Below are 20,578 nucleotides of genomic sequence, written 5' to 3' on the forward strand. Positions count from 1 at the left end.
TAGCTCATTATTGTAATTTTTTGGAAACAATAAACTTTACATTTTAAAAACGTATTGTTTTATTAAAAAAAAATATCTAAATGACAATAACAGTAAGATGTGGCGAAATGACATTCATCTCGTTAAGTTGAATTGGTAGAGTAGTAAAATAAACGCGTCTACTATTTTGTAGGTTGACTAGTATAATATTTTTTTAATGCAATTATAAATAATATTCTGGTACGAAAAATTAATATTTTGTTCTTCTATAAAAAAAAGTATTATTGTAATTCAATATTTGTTTTAAATATGAAGTAGTAATTAGTTAACTTAATACATATTGTAAGAAAAATGACATTAATGAATTAGAAATGATTTAAAATGTGTTTGATTGAAAAAAAAGGTGATTGGTTAGAGTAGTTGAGAAGCAGAAAAGGAAGAGTAGCCAAACGCCACGCAATGCAGAAACTTTGCATATGCAGTATAAAAATGGGTGGAAGAAAAGTGATTGAGATCAGTGAGAGATTGGAATCAGAGATCGATGGAAGAGAGAGAGAAAGCGTCACAAATCCTGCAAGTGTTGGAAGCTCTCAAACAAGCCACGCGCCACATCCAACGACACCACACCTCCGATTCTCCGGCGGTGAAGGCGCTTCTCGAGTTTCAAAACATTCTCTCATCGTCAGACCCCAAACTCTACGCGCTTTCGGAGCACCTTAATCGCCTCAAAACCCTCGTCCACTCTCTCAACAACTCCAAGGGCCTCCGATCGTTCCTCACTCGCCCTCTCTCCACGCACTCCCTCTCTCGGCTCGCCGTCTCGATCGAGTCCGAAATCCAAGCGTGGATCGACCGCGAAACGCTCCTCACGCTCTCGACTTCGCTACGGAACCCCGGTGATGGTATTAGCGACTTGGTCGCGCTGTTGACTCAGTTTCGGGACCGAATCTCCCAGGGATTTAACCGCGAGTTGCAGGACTTGGTTCTCAAACTCAAGCTATTCTCCTCGTTGGAAACAGTTCTCCTGGATGAAAAGTGTGCGGACCGGGTTCGCGAGCAGGCCGGTCTTGCCGTCGCGGCGCTGATCCGGTTCAATAAAGACGTGTTCGTGGGTCAGGTTATGATGGGCCCAACCGTGCGGGCTTTGGTGTCGATGGGCTCTGTGCACTCGGTAGAGGTGTTGTGCTCGCTGATCAGGTCTATTAGGTCTCCTCTGGTGGACGAGATCGAATCGAATGGCGAGATTCCGAGGGTGATAGCGCTGTTGAATTCCCGCGATTTGCAGCTGCAGGTGCTGGCGTTGGAGTGCGTGTTGGAGATTGGGTACTTCGGGCGCAAGGAAGCGGTGGAGGCTATGGTGAAGGAGGGGTTGGTGGAGAAGCTGGTAGAGTTGCAGAGGTCGGAGAACGGTGGCGATTTGATTGAGAATGGGAATGAAAGAGTTTGTGGGGTTTTGGAAAGACGCCCTTTTGCGAGCTGCGTAGCAAAGTTTGCGGTGCAGTTGGAGGTTGGGGAAGGGCTGCGGCAGAGAGAGAAGAGGGCAGTTAAACCGGAGATTTTGGTGAGAGTCAGAGAAGCTTCTCTTTCTGATGCCGAAGCTGCCACCATTGCTGCTGAGGTTTTGTGGGGTTCTTCGCCATAGATTATTTTCTGCAAACAAGACGGAGAGTGAAGTGGTGAAGCTCTTCTTCCCAATATCTAAAGCTGCTATTGTATATTCTGAACTCACCCAACAATTTCATTCTAGTTACTTAGTTATGGTTGAGTTGATTTTGATAGTTGTGTATGTAAAGATTGGGGTTTTAGGAACGGGAAGTTCAATTCAGTTCATAAATTGTGTTATTATCGATTTTTTATTTTGCTCACAGTTAGGGAATGAATAACAGATCAATTCTCATTGTTATGTTATGCAAGTTCTAATCATATTAGGATTTGTTCAGCTGATTGGATTATTGAATTTTAAAGTAATTAATGGTGAGTTTGAAGGCTTGAAAATGCAATGTTATTTATTTGGCCCAGGTCTCATCTGAATGATAATGGTGATAAAAATGAATTGAGGTGTGTTGGTGGCTGAGGAATCTGAAGGGAATCATTCATGGCATATGCTTCTTCAAATAATCATGATAGTATTCAGTGAGGAACTTGGAATATGTTTTCATACATTTTTTAAAGTAAAGTAAAAATTTTAAACAAAGGATTAAGGATGTTATTAAACTCCCATGTCTGCAAATGCTATTGTAGTCCATAATAAGACAAAGACCAACTGTTTTGTGCAATTTTTTAGTACGGAGAAATCTAGTCCACGAAAATATAATACTTTAAGAAAGAAAGAAATTTAAAAATAAAAAATAAATTGCAACAAATCACTTATATTGTTGCAGTATTTAAGAACTATAATAAAAGCATATAACGACTTACATCATTAAATTGTATCTGTCAATGCATCAAAACTGTGGGTGAATGTGATGCTTTTATTAGAAAAAAAATGGTTAGATGGTTTGAGAAGACTCTTCTTAGGTGATGACAATTTCTTATTAGATGATAAAATTTCTCTAATTTTTATACTCACACTAGACTCTTGACTTAAAAGGATAGTTTGAAGATCAAGTTATGATATTAGGGCTAAGGCATTTATAATATTAATACAACTTTTAGATTTTTGTCATTTCAAAATAAAATAAAATAAAATCTTTAATATTTAAATTAGAATAAAGATAGGAACTAGAGGAGATAAATTACATAAGTAAAAAATGTAATGGATATTTTAGAGAATTATTTGAAGAAACACACTACTTTTATATTGATGCATATAAAAAATTGAAACTAATTTCAATTTAAAATCTTATAAAAATAAATTTATAACTAATTATAAATACTTATATTAGTAAGTAGGAGTAATTATAATAGATCAATATTCAGTGACAAACTTTGTTTTAATGAGAGTCAAAGCTCCATAGTTGCGTGTAGAAAGTAGCGGTATAGAAGGAAACCTCTACGGAAATGCTAACCTATATTTGATTAAAAAATTAAAGTAAAAGAAAATACGACAAAATGAGTTGATTTCATAAACTGATGGCTAATATTTGATTGTTTTTACCTGGAAATGAATGACTTGTTGCACTTTCAAAATCAGTAATAAACGAAATGTTTTGGTTGATTGGGATTGATACTAAGGACGTGATATTTGGTTGGTTACGTCATTGATGAGCAAACAAGAGTACCAGAAGAAGACGATAACTCTAGTCTTACAAACTACAACAATACATGAAGAGTTCAAAGTCACTTCAGAATAGGACAATTTTTAGTGCAAAAACTACACTTTTCACTACTTAATATAATTTGACAAGTTCATATCCAATAAAGAAGAGAATAATAGTGAAAATTTTTAACATAAAAAAAATGGAGTGAGAATTTAATTTCAAAAATATATATTTATATATTCTGATTTATGATGCATAATAACTCAAACTTTATGTAAAATTTTTAGTTATTGATATTTTTAAATTATTAAAATTTAATTTAAAAAACAAAAGGAAAATAGGATAAATTATAATATATTATTCCTTATATAGTTTAAATGATCCACTTGTTAAAAAACACCAAAGCTGATGCATACGTATATTCATTACGTATCTAAAACTCAGTAGAATAATGTGTACAAAATGCTTTCAGAATTCAAAGGCTTTATTTTACCTACCATTGTATGTGAGAGAATTTTAGATTTCTGAAAGACAATTTTTAAAAATATATTTATGATGATTTTCAATTCGTTGACAATGCATATCAATAATCGATTAAAATTAAACCTCGATTATTTCATACTTAAATGCAAACATTTAATATTCTATCTTATATTGTTTGTTCCAAACTTATTTTACACTTGAGAAAGAAGAGAGCACATAAAAGTATTTATTGTTTGTAAGATTTTAAATTCATTTTAAGTAATTGAAATTCTTTTAAGAATATCTGGAATTTAATTTTCTTCCTGAATATTATATTTAATTACCATATTTTACTGTGAATTATTTTAAATACTCTAAATAAAATGACTTGTCCCTTTAATTTTTTTTATTTAAAATGTAATTTTAATCATTTTACTTATGAAAGTTATAATGAGAATGAGGTATTGAAAAACATATTACACGCACATTTTATCTAACTTATTTGTATAAGGTAAAATGTTCGTGTTATTGATTTTAAAAAGTAAAAATAATTAGTTCCCTCTTAGACCGAGATTAAGAAATATCCCATAAAATGGCCGACATGTTCATTTGGTGAAAAGTAAAAATAAGCGTAGGCAAAACATACACAGCTTATTCGGCAACAAGTAGCTGCAATCAATGCAAATCATCAGCAGCTACCTTCATTATCATTAACATATATATACCCAGAAGAACTTTGTTAACATTCTACTCGTTGGGAAAACTCTTATTGAACAACAGCTCCGCAATCATCATGTCTAACTCACTAATACTTCAACAAATAACATAAATTAAAAGAAAAAGACAGACATTTTCTGTGTTTTACTGTACAATTGTTGTGACTTATTTTTTCTAGAAATGAATATAAACAATCCTCGAAACTCCCTGGTGTTGATTATTAATCAAGAATCTACAGATAGAAACCCGTTCAAGATGCCAGCCAGCCTTACCTAAAGAGATTTCCAAAAACGGGCATCGAAAGTATCACGAAAAGAAAATTTCAGCTAGCCTCTTAAGAAAAAAAGCAGAAAACAAACTCTAACTTTTGGTCTTCTTTTCCAGCAGAAAAGGGCTCATCTCTATGTTTGACATGTAGAATGCCTCACTGCTTTCCTGTCTTCTTTGAACAAAAAAATATTGGTATCAGAAAGTCAACAACCAGAGCAAACTTCAGTCCGTCACTTCCTTCACCACGTTCCTAGTTGGCTTTCTACGTGACAGGAATTTCAAAATTGAGAAAAATGCAACCGAGGCAATTTGTAAATTGTCAGAGCTACTTATCTTTATACATACTTGCCCCATTTTACGACTATTTAGATTACCACTTATAGATGCTCGTGAGGTTCTAGATAACCTGAACTCCGATCGTAAGCTTCCACTCAACACCATTTCCTTGTTGAAAGAGAGTACTGTCATTGTCAAACTTACATTGTCATCTCTTACCGGATAATCCTCCCCTCGTAAATTAGCTTCAAAACTCCCACCATATGCCATTTGTCCTGCACCCTCCATGCGCCCAGCATTCAAGACAAATTTTAATCTCTTCCCAACAAACACAGTATCCTCAAGTTTTGCACCGACATAGTACCTCTTTGCCAAAGATGTTAAGGAAATACCACAGTCGGCAATATTGTGCTTTATGTTTTTCAACTTTGTGTTGCTACGAACAGTACACATATAATCTTTACCCGTGGACTGAACATCAACACCCATAGAATAAGTAGGGCCCCATGGATCAACATAAGCTGCAGCACACTCGGATTGAATACTGAAATCCTGCTTGTTCTTATTCATCTGTCCCACAACTGAAGCATATACATTCTTCTTTATTTCTGTAGTTGCCTCCAAGTTTATACCATCAAAGCCCGCATCGTGATCCCATCCTTGGGGATCAAGAACAGGCCTCACAAGCCATTGGTCGTCAGAAACAAGGCAACGATATCTATGGCCGTGGCAGTCTGAGTCAAAACATGGAGGAACAGCCATATCGGGTAGCAAAACAGGCTCAGGAGGTGCCTGTTGATCATCCGGGTTATCACTGTTCAAAAACTTCTGCTCTGTTGAGAGTAGCTTCTCTTTGCGCTTACGGTAGTCTTCTTTCAACTGTTTCTTCAAGAAAAGGGTTTCCCTGTAATCCATTTCATCCAGATAATCTTTTTTCAACGGCTCAGACAACATTTCAAACTGAGATTTCGTCAACACTCGTATGGGTGGAAGTTGATCATTTTCATCTTCTTCGTTATCATAGAGTAATATTTCCTCAATTTCATCATCAGTGCCACTTAAATTGGATATAGGGTGATGGCGTAGGAGAGACGAAAGGAGATGGGGCATAGAAGGAATTCGGGTACTGCTTGACGGTCCTAGTTCTACACTGTTCTGAAACTTGAGAAGAGAATTTACATCGCCCAGAACTTTGGTACAAATGCAAAAGAACAAGAGTTGAGATCTCCAAACTTGACCATTTGGGAGAATTTTCTCTCCCATGATATTTTTTGGGCATTGAGAATGGTTCTCAACCAAAAGTACAGGGTTTTCAAGCCTAGAATCAAACACTGCCTGCTGTATATGCTGCTGTATTATATTAGTACAGTGAGAAATATATGACTCATAATTCATAGTATACCCATCAGGTCCTTCCGGAATGGCAGAGGAAGAATGAGTCATAACTACGATGGTGTTGAACCAAATCGCAGTGCCAAACACTTCGGTTACAAGTTTCAAAAGTGGGAAGTCAACATAACCAGCATTGATAAAATCAAGGCGTTCAAAGTACAAAACAATATCTGGAGGGGACTTTCTAATGAATCTCCTTATAGAAAGCATGATCCTCCTATTTCTCTTCATATTATTAGTCGAGGAAGGCAGGAAACCAGGGGTATCAATAAATGTTATGTTAAGACCATTGACATTGCCCACAACTTCTTGGATGCGATTAGTAGCTGGTTGAAATGCGCCTGTGGTGGTTTTTGCTTGACCAAATATAGAATTTATGGTAGCACTTTTACCGACTCCTGATTTACCAAGTAGAAGTATTCGGCAAGAGAAATCCAATTCAGGCATGCCAATAGCTTCCTGTTCATTTGCTATTTCTCGGGCTCTACTGCTACTGTGGTTAACTCTTTTCAGATCTGATTCCTTGGTACGAATCAAAGTTGCCAGGTGCATCCGATAGAGAACCTTTGCGACCAAAAGATTTTCTTGTGACTGGCCAAGGCGCTGTAGCAATCTGAAGAATTTAACCTGGAGATCCTCAACCTTGGCTAAAGTATCCTTCCGTCTTCTATTAGTGTTATCTAGATAGTGATCAACTTCTGTATCTGCAACTAGCTGCAAGGAGGAACTGTGATGATTGCTCTGATCACCATTTGAAGAATTTGATGAGTCAGAAGGGATGGATGATGATACTGAACTAGCCGAGTGATCTGAACCTAGTAAAAACGCATATGCCTCAGTTCTATCTAAACTGTACTGATAATAGACATTATATTCACAAAAATCAGATTTGGTGCAAATATTGGTTTAGAAATGATATTACGCACAGAATATCACCCATTTAAATCATCCTAAACCACAGAATTGTACAAAATAAAACACATATATCAACATCCAAACACATAATCTTGCATTCCTATAACTGTAGGAAAACATACTCTTTAAATTTTACTTGTTCCCTGGACTAGATATGAAAAAGAAATCTCCTATTTCTCCGAGCATCAAAGAACTAACAGTAAAAAATCGGTAAATTCATCACGTCTGCAATTTTCTAGGACAGTTATTGTTTTAGTAACTCCTGTGCTGTATGACTGTTATGTGTGTATTTATTAAATAAGTTTTGTGGTAGATTTCTGAGGGACTATGTGACTGCATATTAAATTGTTGATGTTGGTTTGAAGGATTAGATCCCGTGCTGGGGGCAGAGGACTGTGTTAATGTTATGTACAAGAGATTTTGGTCTAATTCCATAATTCTTTCAACAAAACCTCCCAGATGGGAAAGTTTGGAATAACTGCAAAAAATAATATATTTATTTCAAGAATCGATTTTATTTTATAATTGTTGGAAAATGGTTATAAGATATAACCAATATCGTTTGGTACAACAAAAATCTGATTTTACATTAAATGAGTATATATGTATGAAACTAAAACGAAAAAAACTATGGGAAAATAATGGCAAAAGCACCAAAATGGTGCAATTTTGACTTCAAAATTACCAAAATGATGTAATTTTAAAGTCGTGACAGCTTGGTACGACTTTGTTTAAAGAAAGTCGTGCCAGCATGGTTTGACTGGTATGACTTCAATTTATTGTAATTTTTTTTTTTTAAATTTTAATTGAAGTCATGCTAACTTAGTATAAATTTCATGTATTATGATATAAACTAAAATTGTGTCAGTTTGGTACAACTTCGGTTCATTATAAATTTCTTTTTAATTTTAATTGAAGTCACTTCAAAATTACACCATTTTTATAATTTTGAAGTTAAAATTGCACCATTTTGGTGCTTTTGCTGGAAAATAATCATACACTACAAATTTTAAGATATAACAGCTTATTTTTTATTTTCTTTCTACAAATTTCAGCTACTCTCCGAAACATAAAATCACCAACAAATTTTTGTTCGAAAAACTGTTCGATCTTTAAAAATAATATTTGGAGCATGCTTGGGATAGCTTGAATTATTGATTTCAGCTGTTTTAGTTGGAAAAAAAAAAAAATAAGACTGTTTGAGAATTATTGTGTTCCCTTGAAAAATTTGTTTAAATTTACAAAAGCTTTTTTTTTAAAAAAAAAAAACTACTTTTTATGTATCCAAACATTTTTAGATTATGATTATTTTTCAACAGTTTCTTTTTCACCTCAAACTTGTTATGTCCAAATTACTCCTAAGTCTCCCCATTTGCCGATAAAAAAAACCCCTCAGGTTTCTCAACAACTACCCCCTTCTTATAATTTACTTTGAAAAGGATGATTGTTTTTGTTCAAAATTAATTATCTTAAATATCATTCTTCAGAAAACTTACCAAAAACAAATAGTTTCGATTATAATTGGTTATAACAATAATTGATTACATATAATTCATTATTGAAATAATCTAATTTTCGAAGTTATCCCACACACACCCTTAATGTGTCCAAACTCTTTAGGTTAACAAAATTCCTGCAGAAGTAGAGAGCAGCTCACAGGGAGGCCAGCAGCCCCTTCCGCACAAATTTAAGTTGTTGAGATAATTTAGTTATTAAGCTAAGATAAGAAAATTTAATCTGCACTTTGTAAATAACAAATTATTCAATGTTAGAATGGTTATTTACCTAGCTCAAATTCTTGAGTTTGAAGACGAACCGTAGCCTTCTAGCGTAGAAAGTATATATCTACCTATGAATTATTATACCGTAAAGGCTAACTCTATTATCAATAGAAGCATAATCTCCACAGGTACTCTATATGTATGGTGGCGAACCATGTCATATTGTCCCCTACTGGTTCTAAGAATTGTGAAACCTAATACTAATCTAAGGGTGCACTGGAAGAGTGAATACAGCACTATACAACTTGAAGGTGTAGCTTTCTACTAGATAACTACATATCTGCTGAACTTAACATGCACGGAATAACAGAACAAAACGAGTTCCCTGCTAGTACCATCTTCTTTCACCAACCACCGTTTTAGGAGGAGGAGAATTTCGTTATGACCGCATCTTGTGAGAAATTAACCATGTGCATTTTCATTATAAAATGAAATAAAATTATGCGCATTTTCAATGACTCCATTTGAAGTCACAAACAGTAATATCAGGGTTGTACCTTGCTCATTAAAATTTTCATTCTGAATCCGGTGCTCTTCAGCGTAAAAACTATTGCCACCCGATAATGATGATGGCGAAACCACTGATTTGGATAGAATTTGAGAGAAAACCCAATCTCTAACACCTTTCATCCTACTGCAACATAAGAAAACAGAATTCCATAACTCAAAGTAACTAGAAAATGATAATTCGAAACAGTAAGCCAAAGAGATATCTTGGTTCTTCTTAAAGTGAAAACAACACCGCAAAACATATCATAAACATCAGTCAAAATATCCATCAGATGCAATCGACAAAGCATAAAATTTCATAACAGGGGATCCTCGATTCGATTCTCGTCAGCTAAAGGATTCAGTCAATAAGCATATGAACACAGAGTGTCTAGCCAATTGTCGGTCAATCATGAAAACATAAAACCCTTTTAAGAAAAAGCTTAAGACAATCAGTGTCGGTGCAACTAAGGAACAGGCAAACGAGGAAATCGTGTCAGAGGATAGGCAAACGAGGAAATCGTGACAAAGGATAAATAACGTGTAAACCTATGAAACAGATATCACCAAGCCAATTGCAGCAATCGTTAAAATTCAACAGAAAAAAATAAAATAAAATAATGCTAAGAAGAATAAAGAAATGGAATTAAAAGAGAAAAAAAAAAAAGAGTTAGATTAATGGAGGCGCTCACTTTGATATTTGGACATCAAACACAAGGAAGGATAACACCAAAACGCGAAGCTCGAGGATATACTGAGATCCAAAGAAGCAATATTTGGCTGCGAAAAGAGTCGAATCGACGTGGTCAAATCATTAGGTCAATCAGATTGTCTCATTATCTTAGAAGAAAAGAGGAAAGAAAGTTGGTCGGACAAAAATGAGTGAAGAAAGAAAGGGCACAAGAAAACCCTAATTAGAGAGAATTGGAAAGTGGTGTGTGAGTGAATGAGAAGGGAAGAAGAAAATGGAGATTTGGAGATAAGAATAAGACAGATTGATAAGTCCCTCACCTCATCTCTTATTTCCTTATTTTATTTATTTATTTATTTATGAATTTTACTTTTGATTTTAAGTTGAAGATGGCAACAAAAATTGGCGGCACTGAAAGAGGCCAAAATATAATGAGGTGTGCAACACCAACCACTTCACGGCATGCATTCTCAACAGAGGTTGTCACCAATAGTTTTTTGTATTTATTTTTATCTTTCCAAAATTAAATTCTATTATTATTTATTATCAAATTAACTCATAATTCTTTAATTTTTATGTTTTAATTAAAAACCACATAATGGTTGTGAAATCTTAATTGTTTAAATGAGTTTAAAATAAATTATAGATAAATGGATTGTTTTATTACTCTTAATATCAGATTTTTGAATTAAATGTTATTTAATTGTAAGCTTATTTTTTACAAACTTCTTGCTTGAGTGTAATTACTTTACTGATATATGATCACTTGAAAGAAGTAATACAAACAATATAAATAAAATATTTAATTCCAGTTAAACCAAAACAAATATTTCTTTAATTCAAAACATTTTTCTTCCTATAGTACTTAGATTATACTTATTTTAATTTGAAAAATTCAAATTAGAAACCTAATTAACAAGTAATGTTTAACTACACAACTTATCTATCAATACATACAGTTCATCAAGAATCAAATAATAGATGTCATTCACATTTATTTAAACAAATTTCAAGTAAAGTTAGTCCATACTTTAAGTTTTAAAAAAAAAATTATAAAATTAGTATAGAATTTTGTTGGGTAAACCGATAGTCATTAAACCAATATAAATATCTCTTCCTCCTTCATTAGATGTATTGAAAGAAAATTAAATATTATAAAAAACATAAATAAAAGCACTTTAGTGTACAAACTTCTAATAACATTATCAAAATAATTAATATTTTTATTCCTGTTAATTTATATTGATTTTAAAGACTTTAATCACTCTAATTTTTTTTATTTGTATTGGGAGAAAATTAAGCTTAATTAGATAATAATATAATGTTGATAATTTGGATTATTATAAAATAATTATCAACAAAACAAATTAAAATTATACAAAAGCATTAAACTATAATTATTATTATTAATCATTTTAGTTTAGTAAATAATATTGTTTATTATTATTATTAAACTTAGTTTATTTAACGATGTTATTAAACAATAACAAAAGGTATAGAACTATAATAAACTTAATATATTATTTAAATCCAGATTATTTATAAAATGGTATTAAAAAATCTAAATATTATTTACAACTCTAATTTTAATTTAAATTCATTTTTATTTAATATCATTTATACTACTTTTTTTCTTTCATTCAAACAATCTCTTTTTTCTTTTTTAATTTATTTTTTCTTTCTGTCTATTCTTACACCATTCTGGAGAACATATTCCATCATCAAAAAGTTCAAATAAAATATTTTATAATCAAATATTTGCTTCAATTAATTAATGCAAATTTACAAGTAGAATAAAAAATTAAAAGTATTTTGAGTTATTTTTACCTTTCAGAAAAGAAATAAAAAGAATTGAGTTATTTATTGATCTATTACAACTAATATAAATGAATTTTTTACTGAATTTTCTGATTACTTTTTCTTCAAGTTTCAAGATTTATTTGACTCAATTACACAACCAGTTTGTTGTATTTGAGGAGTAACCAGCCAATTCAGTGTAGCTATTAAATTCATCTGGAAAAAAAGGGGCTGGATTCTATCTTTATCAATCAATCCAAGGAAGCCCTTAAGCTTAACTCCGGCAACCAATTAGCATTTGAAGATTTGGTATAACCTCTAATATCCATCCGTATCATGGTGGCATAGTTCCAGTTTTAATGAGTATTTAATTTTTCCTGATGAAGGAACAACTGCAAAGCCCTCCAACCACTGATTTTTAAAGCACGGGAAGAGAAACGGAAGAGCATAAACAATTTTAGAGTTTCCAAAAAGTTGGAGTGCCTAAAAAATTCGGGCTGGTTTCTAGCTCCACCTTGAAACTATAAATTAATCTCTGAAAATGACATATTCGCTGGTTGTGATGTGAATGCAATATATTTTCCTTTGCTTGTTTCCTCATGTATGAGTCATGGCATATCATTGGAATGAAAATTGATATTAACCATGGCATATCAATGATTTGGAGCTTCTCTTATTCGAATCATGAGGCGACCTGTTTATCAGTTGCTTTATAGTAAAGCATCTTCTGTACATAGAACATCATGTAACACTGTGCAGCCCTGACAATGTTCTCATCAACTTGAGTAATCCAAGCATCGTCACACTTGTACCATCGATTGCTTAATCGCAGATAAGTAACATAATGGCCAGCATCTAGTTTACCAGTGTGCGTGACAACGGCAAACAACTCAAACTCTGAACACAACTCATCTGAAGCATCAGGCTCATCCCCATCAAAAGGAAAGATCCTGTTCCCAAATCGACTCCTTAAAATTGTTGATGAGAGATATGGCGACATGTCCAGTGAAAATGGGAACTGTAGGTAGCGATCCACTTTCCTGGACATCTTTCTTGTTGAAGAATGCTCAAATCTTTTTATATGAAAGCAAGAAACAAGGGGAAGTTTCCTTATTGACATCTGTTTGAGTGTTTCTTGCCTCACCTGACACTGCCTGCAGAAAAATTTTTGGTCAGCTCCCAATCTCTCTGCTCTCGTAAATCTCTTCAAGCATCCAGTCAAGGTAGATGTTCCACAGTATTGGCTTGAATTCATGCAATCAGCCTCACCATTGCAAGAATGATTTGACGTTGCAGTAGCCATTTTATTAGAAACCCCTTGATTCGGTTCCAAGTCCAGTGAGATGTCTATGCATGGGTCGTAAGTAGTTGATGTGAAACCACAGGCCATACATGTAACATCTGATCGCAGAATACCAGAGAATACTTTATGAGCAATGCAGCAGTCACCATTGCCTGAAATATCAGTGAAAATGTTGTCATACAAAGATGCTTAATAAAATGATGCCAGTTTAAGAGCAGATCTTACAATGAAGATCTTGTAAATTTCAGTAAACAAAGGTAGCAAACAAGATCCTTGTACTAAGGTGACAGTAGAACTTAGGTGTTCAAATGCTGAATGATATTGCCAAAAGGGTTCCTAATTGTACAACCATTATCCTGGGGTAAAATTAGACTTCTGGAAATGAACCAAGAGAAACAATTCATTTTCTTCGCAATTTAAATTACTGGAAAATTATGTAAACTCGATTTACATTTTTTCCTAACATTTTAGAAATACAGAAAATAGAAGACAGAATACAGGATAAAGTGATTACTGTCAAGCTTGACAACCAAACCACGACTTACTGGAACTAAAATTTTACAGCCGTCTGAATTTGTCTTGATAGATAGATATCTTAAAAACATAATTGATTCTTGAACAGCCAACCCACTAAATTTGACTGGCTCTCTAATCGAGAGAGTAAGGAAATGGTCTTGAATTGAAACAAAGGAATGCCAGCGGAAGACAGAGGAAAGAAAATGAGTGTTTCCATGTGGGACTAACACTCCAAAAGAGAAAGATCCACATCTTTCGAGGCTAAAATGTTAGCTCAGCTTTCAAAGAACTCAGAGATCTGACACTTTTGATGGCCTGAAAACTAATGCAACCTTCTCTCCAGGATAGGACAAGCTTGGAACTATAGCCTAAACAAGGTAAAAAGGTGGAGTTAACATTAACATCATTTGGTCTAGAATCTCCTGTATGATGAAACGAATAGGCTAAGCAGAAATTGACTTACACGGACTCACAGGAACGTAGCAGCTAAATCCATCACGACAGCAGGTTGTGGTTGAAAATTAGCCCTAAAAGTTTGAGCAATTGTCAACTCTTAGGGCAACAAGCAAGATACCTAAACCCTCACCCTGCAGTTAAATATTATGATAACTCCGTTATCTTAAATAGTATTTTGAATTACTATGAAATTAAAAAAATGTCAAAGACATTGAAGATAGCAAGACAACGGTGCTCTATTGATAGTCTTCTATAATCCGTTTGGTTTCAACTATAATTAATCTGAGCTAATTCACCAACTTGTCACAAGTTGAAAAAAGGTAACAGATTGACTTCTTAGTTCTTACACCATCTAAAGATTGTGTTCTTAACAATCTATTGCTAATGCTTAATAGCATAGGGATCAACATCTTCACTCATCACAACTTAACCATAATATTTTTTCCAGAAAATGGGATCAAAGAAGGTAAACATGTTAAAGAAGACTCTCTGATGGAAATAAGAGGAAAAAAAGATTGGTGTTACAATATTCCCTATATTATTTTTTAAGAGATACAGTTACAATACCCTAGCCCTATGAGCCACAACTAAATTACACATGTTAAATATGAGTGAAAGCAAAACAGAGACCACAGCTTCCACAAGAGTTAGACAAACACAACAAAACATTGTTAAGCAAGCAAGGCAGGGCTGGTAGACTTGATATTATCCACAAAATGATTTGTTATATAAACTAAAACAAACCAGCTGAGATTCTAGTAGCACAAAGTTCAGAAGGGTCAACATTGCTCACATGTTTTAATTTTATTTTGATATTACGCTTGAATTGAATATCCCACGAGATACTAGAATAAGTGGCTTTATACAAGAAACCCCCTCTTTCCGAACAAAAAAATAGAATAACAGTAGCAAGCACTTCGTAATGGTGAAGAGAATAATAAATGGGTGTCACAGTCAGAACACATTACCTTCACTATCTGGCTTACGCCGACCCTTCTCCACCTTCTCATGGATGCCATCAAGCATGGAAATGAAGAACTCATGGGCATCCTGTTGTTCATAACTGGCAAGGTTGGCTGCGTGCTGCCACCAACTGAAACATTACATCAAGAACCAGTCAAACAGTTAAACTTTCTATAACAAATTGACGTAAAAGAAATTTAAATCCTAAATAAGGATTTAAAGAAACATAACCGGTTCTATTCATTCACAGTTTATATGTCACCACCATACGCACCTGTACAAAAACTTAGCGGGGCTGTAGGGAACGCGATCTCCAGAAAACACAGCAGAGAACATAGCATCCATATCGCAAGCTAAGCATATTCGCGCATTCTTGTTCCCATTATTGCCGCCATTTCTCTTCCCAACAGCACCACCGTCTCCGTCACCGTTGTTCCTTTTCTGGCAGAAAAAACGATTATGCCTATCGCTCAAAAAGTAATTCCGCAACGGCGGCGTGTGAAGCAGCGCTTGCAACACCGAGTTCATGAAGCACGTATTTCCCAAATTGTTCAGTCCGCGCAATCCGCGCGGCAAATCCTGCGAAGGATCGGCAGCGTCGCTGGCGATCGGGCCAGAGCAGCTCCCGATCAGAGCGCGCTCGCGCAGATCCGGCGCCCAGGGCCGGTAATCCACTCGCCGTTTCTTCCGGAGATTCTCAGGATGAGACGAGGGGATCGCCGGCGGAGGATCGGCTCCAAGAGTTGACGCGGCGATCTGGGCGATCACCACGGCGGCGTCGAAGTCGCGATCGTAGACCTGGTCGCGGCACGCGCAGCAGAAGAGCTCGGCGCGGTCGACGTCGACGGCAATCTGGTGGCCAGGCGGCATTGAGGCGGCGTGAACGGCGGCATGGGAGGATTCGGCGTTGGAGGTAGAGTGGCAGGAGACGGCGGCGCAGGTGATACAGGCATATAGGCGGGAGGGGGACGAGAGGCCGCAGGCGCCGCAGCGGGGGACCTCGTCGGGATCACGGCGGAGAGCCGCACGGCCACCGGGAGGCTTGATCCGGAGGCAGCTATGGAGAGCAAGAAATGGCTTAGTGGAGGTGCGGCGGAACTCGGCCAAGTGGGGACAGGGCTGGGGAGAAATCTGAGCGTTGATCTTTGGGGACATGGCGTTGATAATGCGGTAACCCTAAGTTTGAAGGGCATAAGATTCATGGATGGGAGAATGAACGGGTGAGATTATTGTAAGGCATTGAGATTGATGAGGTTCCTTTCCTTTCTGTGTGGGGGCCGATACTCCACTCCCTATTTCACCTTCTGCTCACTCCTTTCTGCTTACTCTTCTTCCCTACTTCTCTTCTGTTATTCTTTTATACAGTTTCCTTTCTATTTTTGTAACTATCTAAATAATTCTTATCGATATTTCTGTTATACATTTTCTATTTTCAAATTCCATTTCTCTCTGCACAATTAAAATTAACATTACTCATTTCTACTTACTCACCATTCCTTTTTTAATCTTCCAAATAAAAACACTTTAATAAAGGCTTTATTTCTATAACTCTGTTAATTACAGTCATTTTAATAACCAATCACTTTATTATTTTGTTCATGTCTAACAGTTCTAAAATAAAACTTTCACAATAATTTGTCTTCTCATCTCATATTGGTTACACAATATGATCATTTTTTTTCTCTCTTTTAGGACAAAGTAATTGAGTGTGTTTTATTTCTTGTTTTAGTTTTAATACCATTTTCCTTTAATATTCCATTGTATTTAATTTTAAAGGATTGGTACATTGAATTTGTAATAAAATAACTTTATTGAACACAATGAACAAAGCCACCTGCATTTCCCATCTTAAGCAAATTAAGTTTGCCAGTAAAAATAATTACAACTATAAACATCCCAGGCATTTATACTCAAGAATCATGTACCAAATGATGAATACCAACAATTACGTGATTAGAACAAATAACCTAATTTAAGAAAAGTAAAATAAAAGCAGCTATCATCTCTTCCGTCAAATTAACTAGGATTCTATTCATGAACCATAAGCTCAAATGACTCAGTTCTTTTTTCAAAACAAAAAAATTACATAAGAAAACGAAAGACATATATCGACTGAGCATCTTATACAATATGAATTATATTATGAAAACATATTCTATTCGAATCCAGATCCTCAGGTGAGTTTTTAGTGATGACCTGAGTCTTTAAAACGCAATGATGTTGATATATTAAAATGTATATTAAAAAGAAATAATACATTTTAAAACAACAAAATCAATGTCCATAAATGTATTTTGAAAGAGACGATGCCAAAAGCTCAACATAGAATTCAAATTTTGTTCTGAAGCATGTTTGGTTAAAAGATTATATGTGAGTTTTTTTCTGGATTCACTAGTCTGCTACCGAGACCATATCGAATGGAGAAACCAAACAGATGATCCAAGATAGAATTGCAATTCATAGTTATTAAAAAAGCATAGTTTTGGTAGCGGCAAAAGATAAAAACTGGTTGGAAGAAGGTAAAGTCTTGGAAACAATGGGAAATATTAATATAATGATAATCATAGTTGACATATTACTAAAGCAAGATAAGTCTACTCAAGAACGTTGCTAATTCATCTGTCCTAATCACTAGACTCGACTCAAATGCATATTCCCTGGAGACAATTTCCTACTAACGTTAATTCTCACTTTCTCACTTTCTCTTCTTAGAAGGTGGCTGGGGAGTTTCCTCCTCCTCCTCCTCTTCCTCATCCTCATCTTCATCTTCCCCATCGTCATCTTCATCATCACCATTGTCATCATCGTCATCATCCTCATCCCCATCATCACTTCCTCCACCATTAGTCTCGGGATCATCTTCAGGATCCCCTTCTTCATCAACTTCTTCACCAGAGAAATCTTCATCATCTGCATCATCGTCATCATCCTCGTGTCCTTCTTCATCCTCCTCATCATCCTCATCATCCTCTGTTCCGCTGTCATTTTTGTTTTCTAGATAAGCATGTTTGCTACTAAAAAGGTCGTCCAAGGGAAACCTGGCCAGGATTTAAAACAGACATGATAATCAGTAACTATTTGAAATGAGGTAGATACGTCCTTAATGTTAGGAGATACGTAAACTAGAAAGTAAAGTTTTCTATAATATTGAGGTGCTTCAGCTTATTCGTACCTTCCACCCGTGGGAATCAAATTTGGTGACACTGGATTAGTGACATTGGTCAGCAGATATCCAATCTGAAAGGAAAATAAACAAAAGTAAATTAAAAATAACTACCGAATTCCATACAATAAAGGATACATACCAAGAATAGTTCTGAAACCAACTAAACCCATGACATATGTGCAGACACTTGCTAAAAGTTTTTTTAGATATTCAATAAAGAAACAATGACGAAAAATTCTAAAATTACATATTTCAAATATAGCTTGCAGCTTTTCAGCAGTTTATCTCATCTCAAATCCTAAGAAAGACAAATTGAAGTGTTGATAGACAGAACAATTAACGGGGAGTATAAGTGAACGGTACTCTTTTTCAGAATTAAAGGAAAATAATTTGGTTCCTTTTTTTTCATTGTATTGCTTGTTTTGTAGCATTAGGAGAATCCCCACTATTCCTGTTCGTGACCAGTACACTGACTTTCTTAATGTCATACTAGCTAAAAAACTAAGAAAAGGAACCACAATGAATGCCCATTGGCCTTCACTGGTTGCAGATACTATCAAAGAAATGGCAGGAATCAGCCATGTAAGATCCCCATCCCACAGTAGCAAAATGTCCCAGTATTTGTCCCAACTCACACATCTTTAGTTGGAACCCCAATCCATACTTTTTGACATGGCAATAGTTTGTACCTTGAACAAACAAAAACAATGCCTCTGATAACATACGTACTAATGACAAGCAGGACAGATACAGAAAGTACTAAAACAAAACATAATGCACAAAAGCCTGTAGCTCACAGAAAATATCGATGAAGGGAAAACAACATTAAATTGAAAACAGGAGGTAGAACACAAACGGAGAACAAACAATATGCTCACATTCAAGACAGTTAGATGAAACATAATGGGAGATAATCCCTACAGTTAATGGCAAACACTTGTATGCAAAAAGGAAACCCTGCTTTGACCTAACTAAGAACGGAATTCCAAGCATGCAAATCAGTGAAACAGCTGAACCCTATTTCTGAAAATGCTTATTCAAGTATTAATATAGTAAGAAAAACAGTGAAAAAGGTGAAATTGAAGGGGCAAATGAGGTGGAAATAAAAGATAGGTTTTTGAGAGAGAAATACCAAAGCCATAGATTGCGCGGCGGCGAGAATAGTGTCAGCTGCCACAGCTTGGAGAAGAGAGGGCATTTGGAGAACGGTGTGAATTGGAATCTGAAGCTCCATTGCAGAAACAGTATGAAGCTGAAGCTGAGAGAAGACAAGTCAAAGGGTTTGGTCCGAATCTGATTACTGATTAAAGTAAACCCCACATTCTCTACCGTTTAGGGTTTTTGTGAACCAAATTGCTATTGCTTTTGCTATTTTCTATTGCCACTCCTAATTTCGTTACTTCCACGCCACATCCCTTTTTTTTTTGGAAGTCAAGGCTTTGGATCTTGTGCACCTTTGGGCCTCGGCCCATTCTTATTTTCTTTTGTCCTCAATTTACGCTCTCATTTTTGCAAGGGTTTTCATGTGCCCGCAGAAACTTGCACGAGTTACAAGTTCAACATTAATTGTCATAACATGTTTTCGTATTGTTAAATATTATTTTTGTAAGTTATTTTTAACTTAATAAAATATTCTTTTAAAAAATTATTTTTACTTAACAAAACGTTTTTTTAATAAATATTATTTGAGCAAGTCACTTTTAAATTAGTTAAATATTTTTTTTCATAACAACAAACACTATTAAATAATAACTGAATATTATTGATCAAACAATCACTCATAATCATAATTATGATAAATGGGTTGTGTGAATAGTGCTTGATAGATCATACACAAATCTCTTATACGTATTCTTCTATTTTACTTTATTAAATGGACACGAACAATTTTTTTATGAAGTTTTTACTGACGAAAAAATTTAACACCACACACATTCTACTCAAAATGTTTGTCATTGATAATTATATATGAAATATGTTTACCAAAACTAATTTATAAGTTAGCTTGTAACTAATTATTATTAATAAAATATTAATTTACAAGTTTGGAGTCAATAAATTAGTTTATTAGAAGTATTTAATTAAACTAGTTGATGATACGTATAAGTAAGAATTATGTTTTAAAACCTTAGCACTTCAAAACACGAGGCTTTGTTGACGTTCGAAAGTCGATTGAGACCTGATGGCAATTGGAAGTGTAGCGAT

The 20,578-nt window shown here is 34.8% G+C and overlaps 4 protein-coding genes across 7 annotated transcripts; 1 reads left to right on the forward strand and 3 right to left on the reverse strand.

Moving 5' to 3' along the window:
• Window positions 1-393: 393 nt before the first annotated feature.
• LOC106765812 lies at window positions 394-1,974 on the forward strand. Its single transcript, XM_014650556.2, has one exon. It carries the CDS (start codon window positions 521-523, stop codon window positions 1,619-1,621), a length of 1,101 nt encoding a protein of 366 aa, XP_014506042.1. The 5' UTR covers window positions 394-520; the 3' UTR covers window positions 1,622-1,974.
• A 2,389-nt stretch (window positions 1,975-4,363) lies between these two features.
• LOC106768683 (translocase of chloroplast 90, chloroplastic) lies at window positions 4,364-12,413 on the reverse strand. Of its 4 annotated transcripts, none has more exons than XM_022783798.1 (3): window positions 10,174-10,493; window positions 9,490-9,626; window positions 4,364-7,105 (listed from the first exon to the last, which is right to left on the reverse strand). In XM_022783798.1, exons 2-3 carry the CDS (start codon window positions 9,620-9,622, stop codon window positions 4,851-4,853), a joined length of 2,388 nt encoding a protein of 795 aa, XP_022639519.1. In that variant the 5' UTR covers window positions 9,623-9,626; window positions 10,174-10,493; the 3' UTR covers window positions 4,364-4,850. The 4 variants fall into 4 exon arrangements, with proteins under 4 accessions (XP_022639519.1, XP_014509436.1, XP_014509435.1 ...); XM_014653950.2 differs by having other exon boundaries at window positions 4,364-7,111; window positions 9,490-9,623; window positions 10,174-10,492; XM_014653949.2 differs by having other exon boundaries at window positions 4,364-7,111; window positions 10,174-10,492.
• On the reverse strand, window positions 12,318-16,614 carry LOC106769266 (ubiquitin carboxyl-terminal hydrolase 22). Its single transcript, XM_014654803.2, has 3 exons — window positions 15,482-16,614; window positions 15,213-15,337; window positions 12,318-13,424 (listed from the first exon to the last, which is right to left on the reverse strand). The coding sequence occupies exons 1-3, from the start codon at window positions 16,360-16,362 to the stop codon at window positions 12,652-12,654; spliced, it is 1,779 nt and encodes a 592-aa protein (XP_014510289.1). The 5' UTR covers window positions 16,363-16,614; the 3' UTR covers window positions 12,318-12,651.
• Window positions 16,615-17,727: 1,113 nt separating this feature from the next.
• LOC106767443 (prostatic spermine-binding protein) lies at window positions 17,728-19,723 on the reverse strand. The gene is made up of 3 exons (XM_014652344.2): window positions 19,506-19,723; window positions 18,380-18,444; window positions 17,728-18,245 (listed from the first exon to the last, which is right to left on the reverse strand). The coding sequence occupies exons 1-3, from the start codon at window positions 19,605-19,607 to the stop codon at window positions 17,903-17,905; spliced, it is 510 nt and encodes a 169-aa protein (XP_014507830.1). The 5' UTR covers window positions 19,608-19,723; the 3' UTR covers window positions 17,728-17,902.
• Window positions 19,724-20,578: the final 855 nt, after the last annotated feature.

Source organism: Vigna radiata, chromosome 7, assembly GCF_000741045.1.
Source record: "Vigna radiata var. radiata cultivar VC1973A chromosome 7, Vradiata_ver6, whole genome shotgun sequence".
Taxonomy (NCBI): Eukaryota; Viridiplantae; Streptophyta; class Magnoliopsida; order Fabales; family Fabaceae; genus Vigna; species Vigna radiata.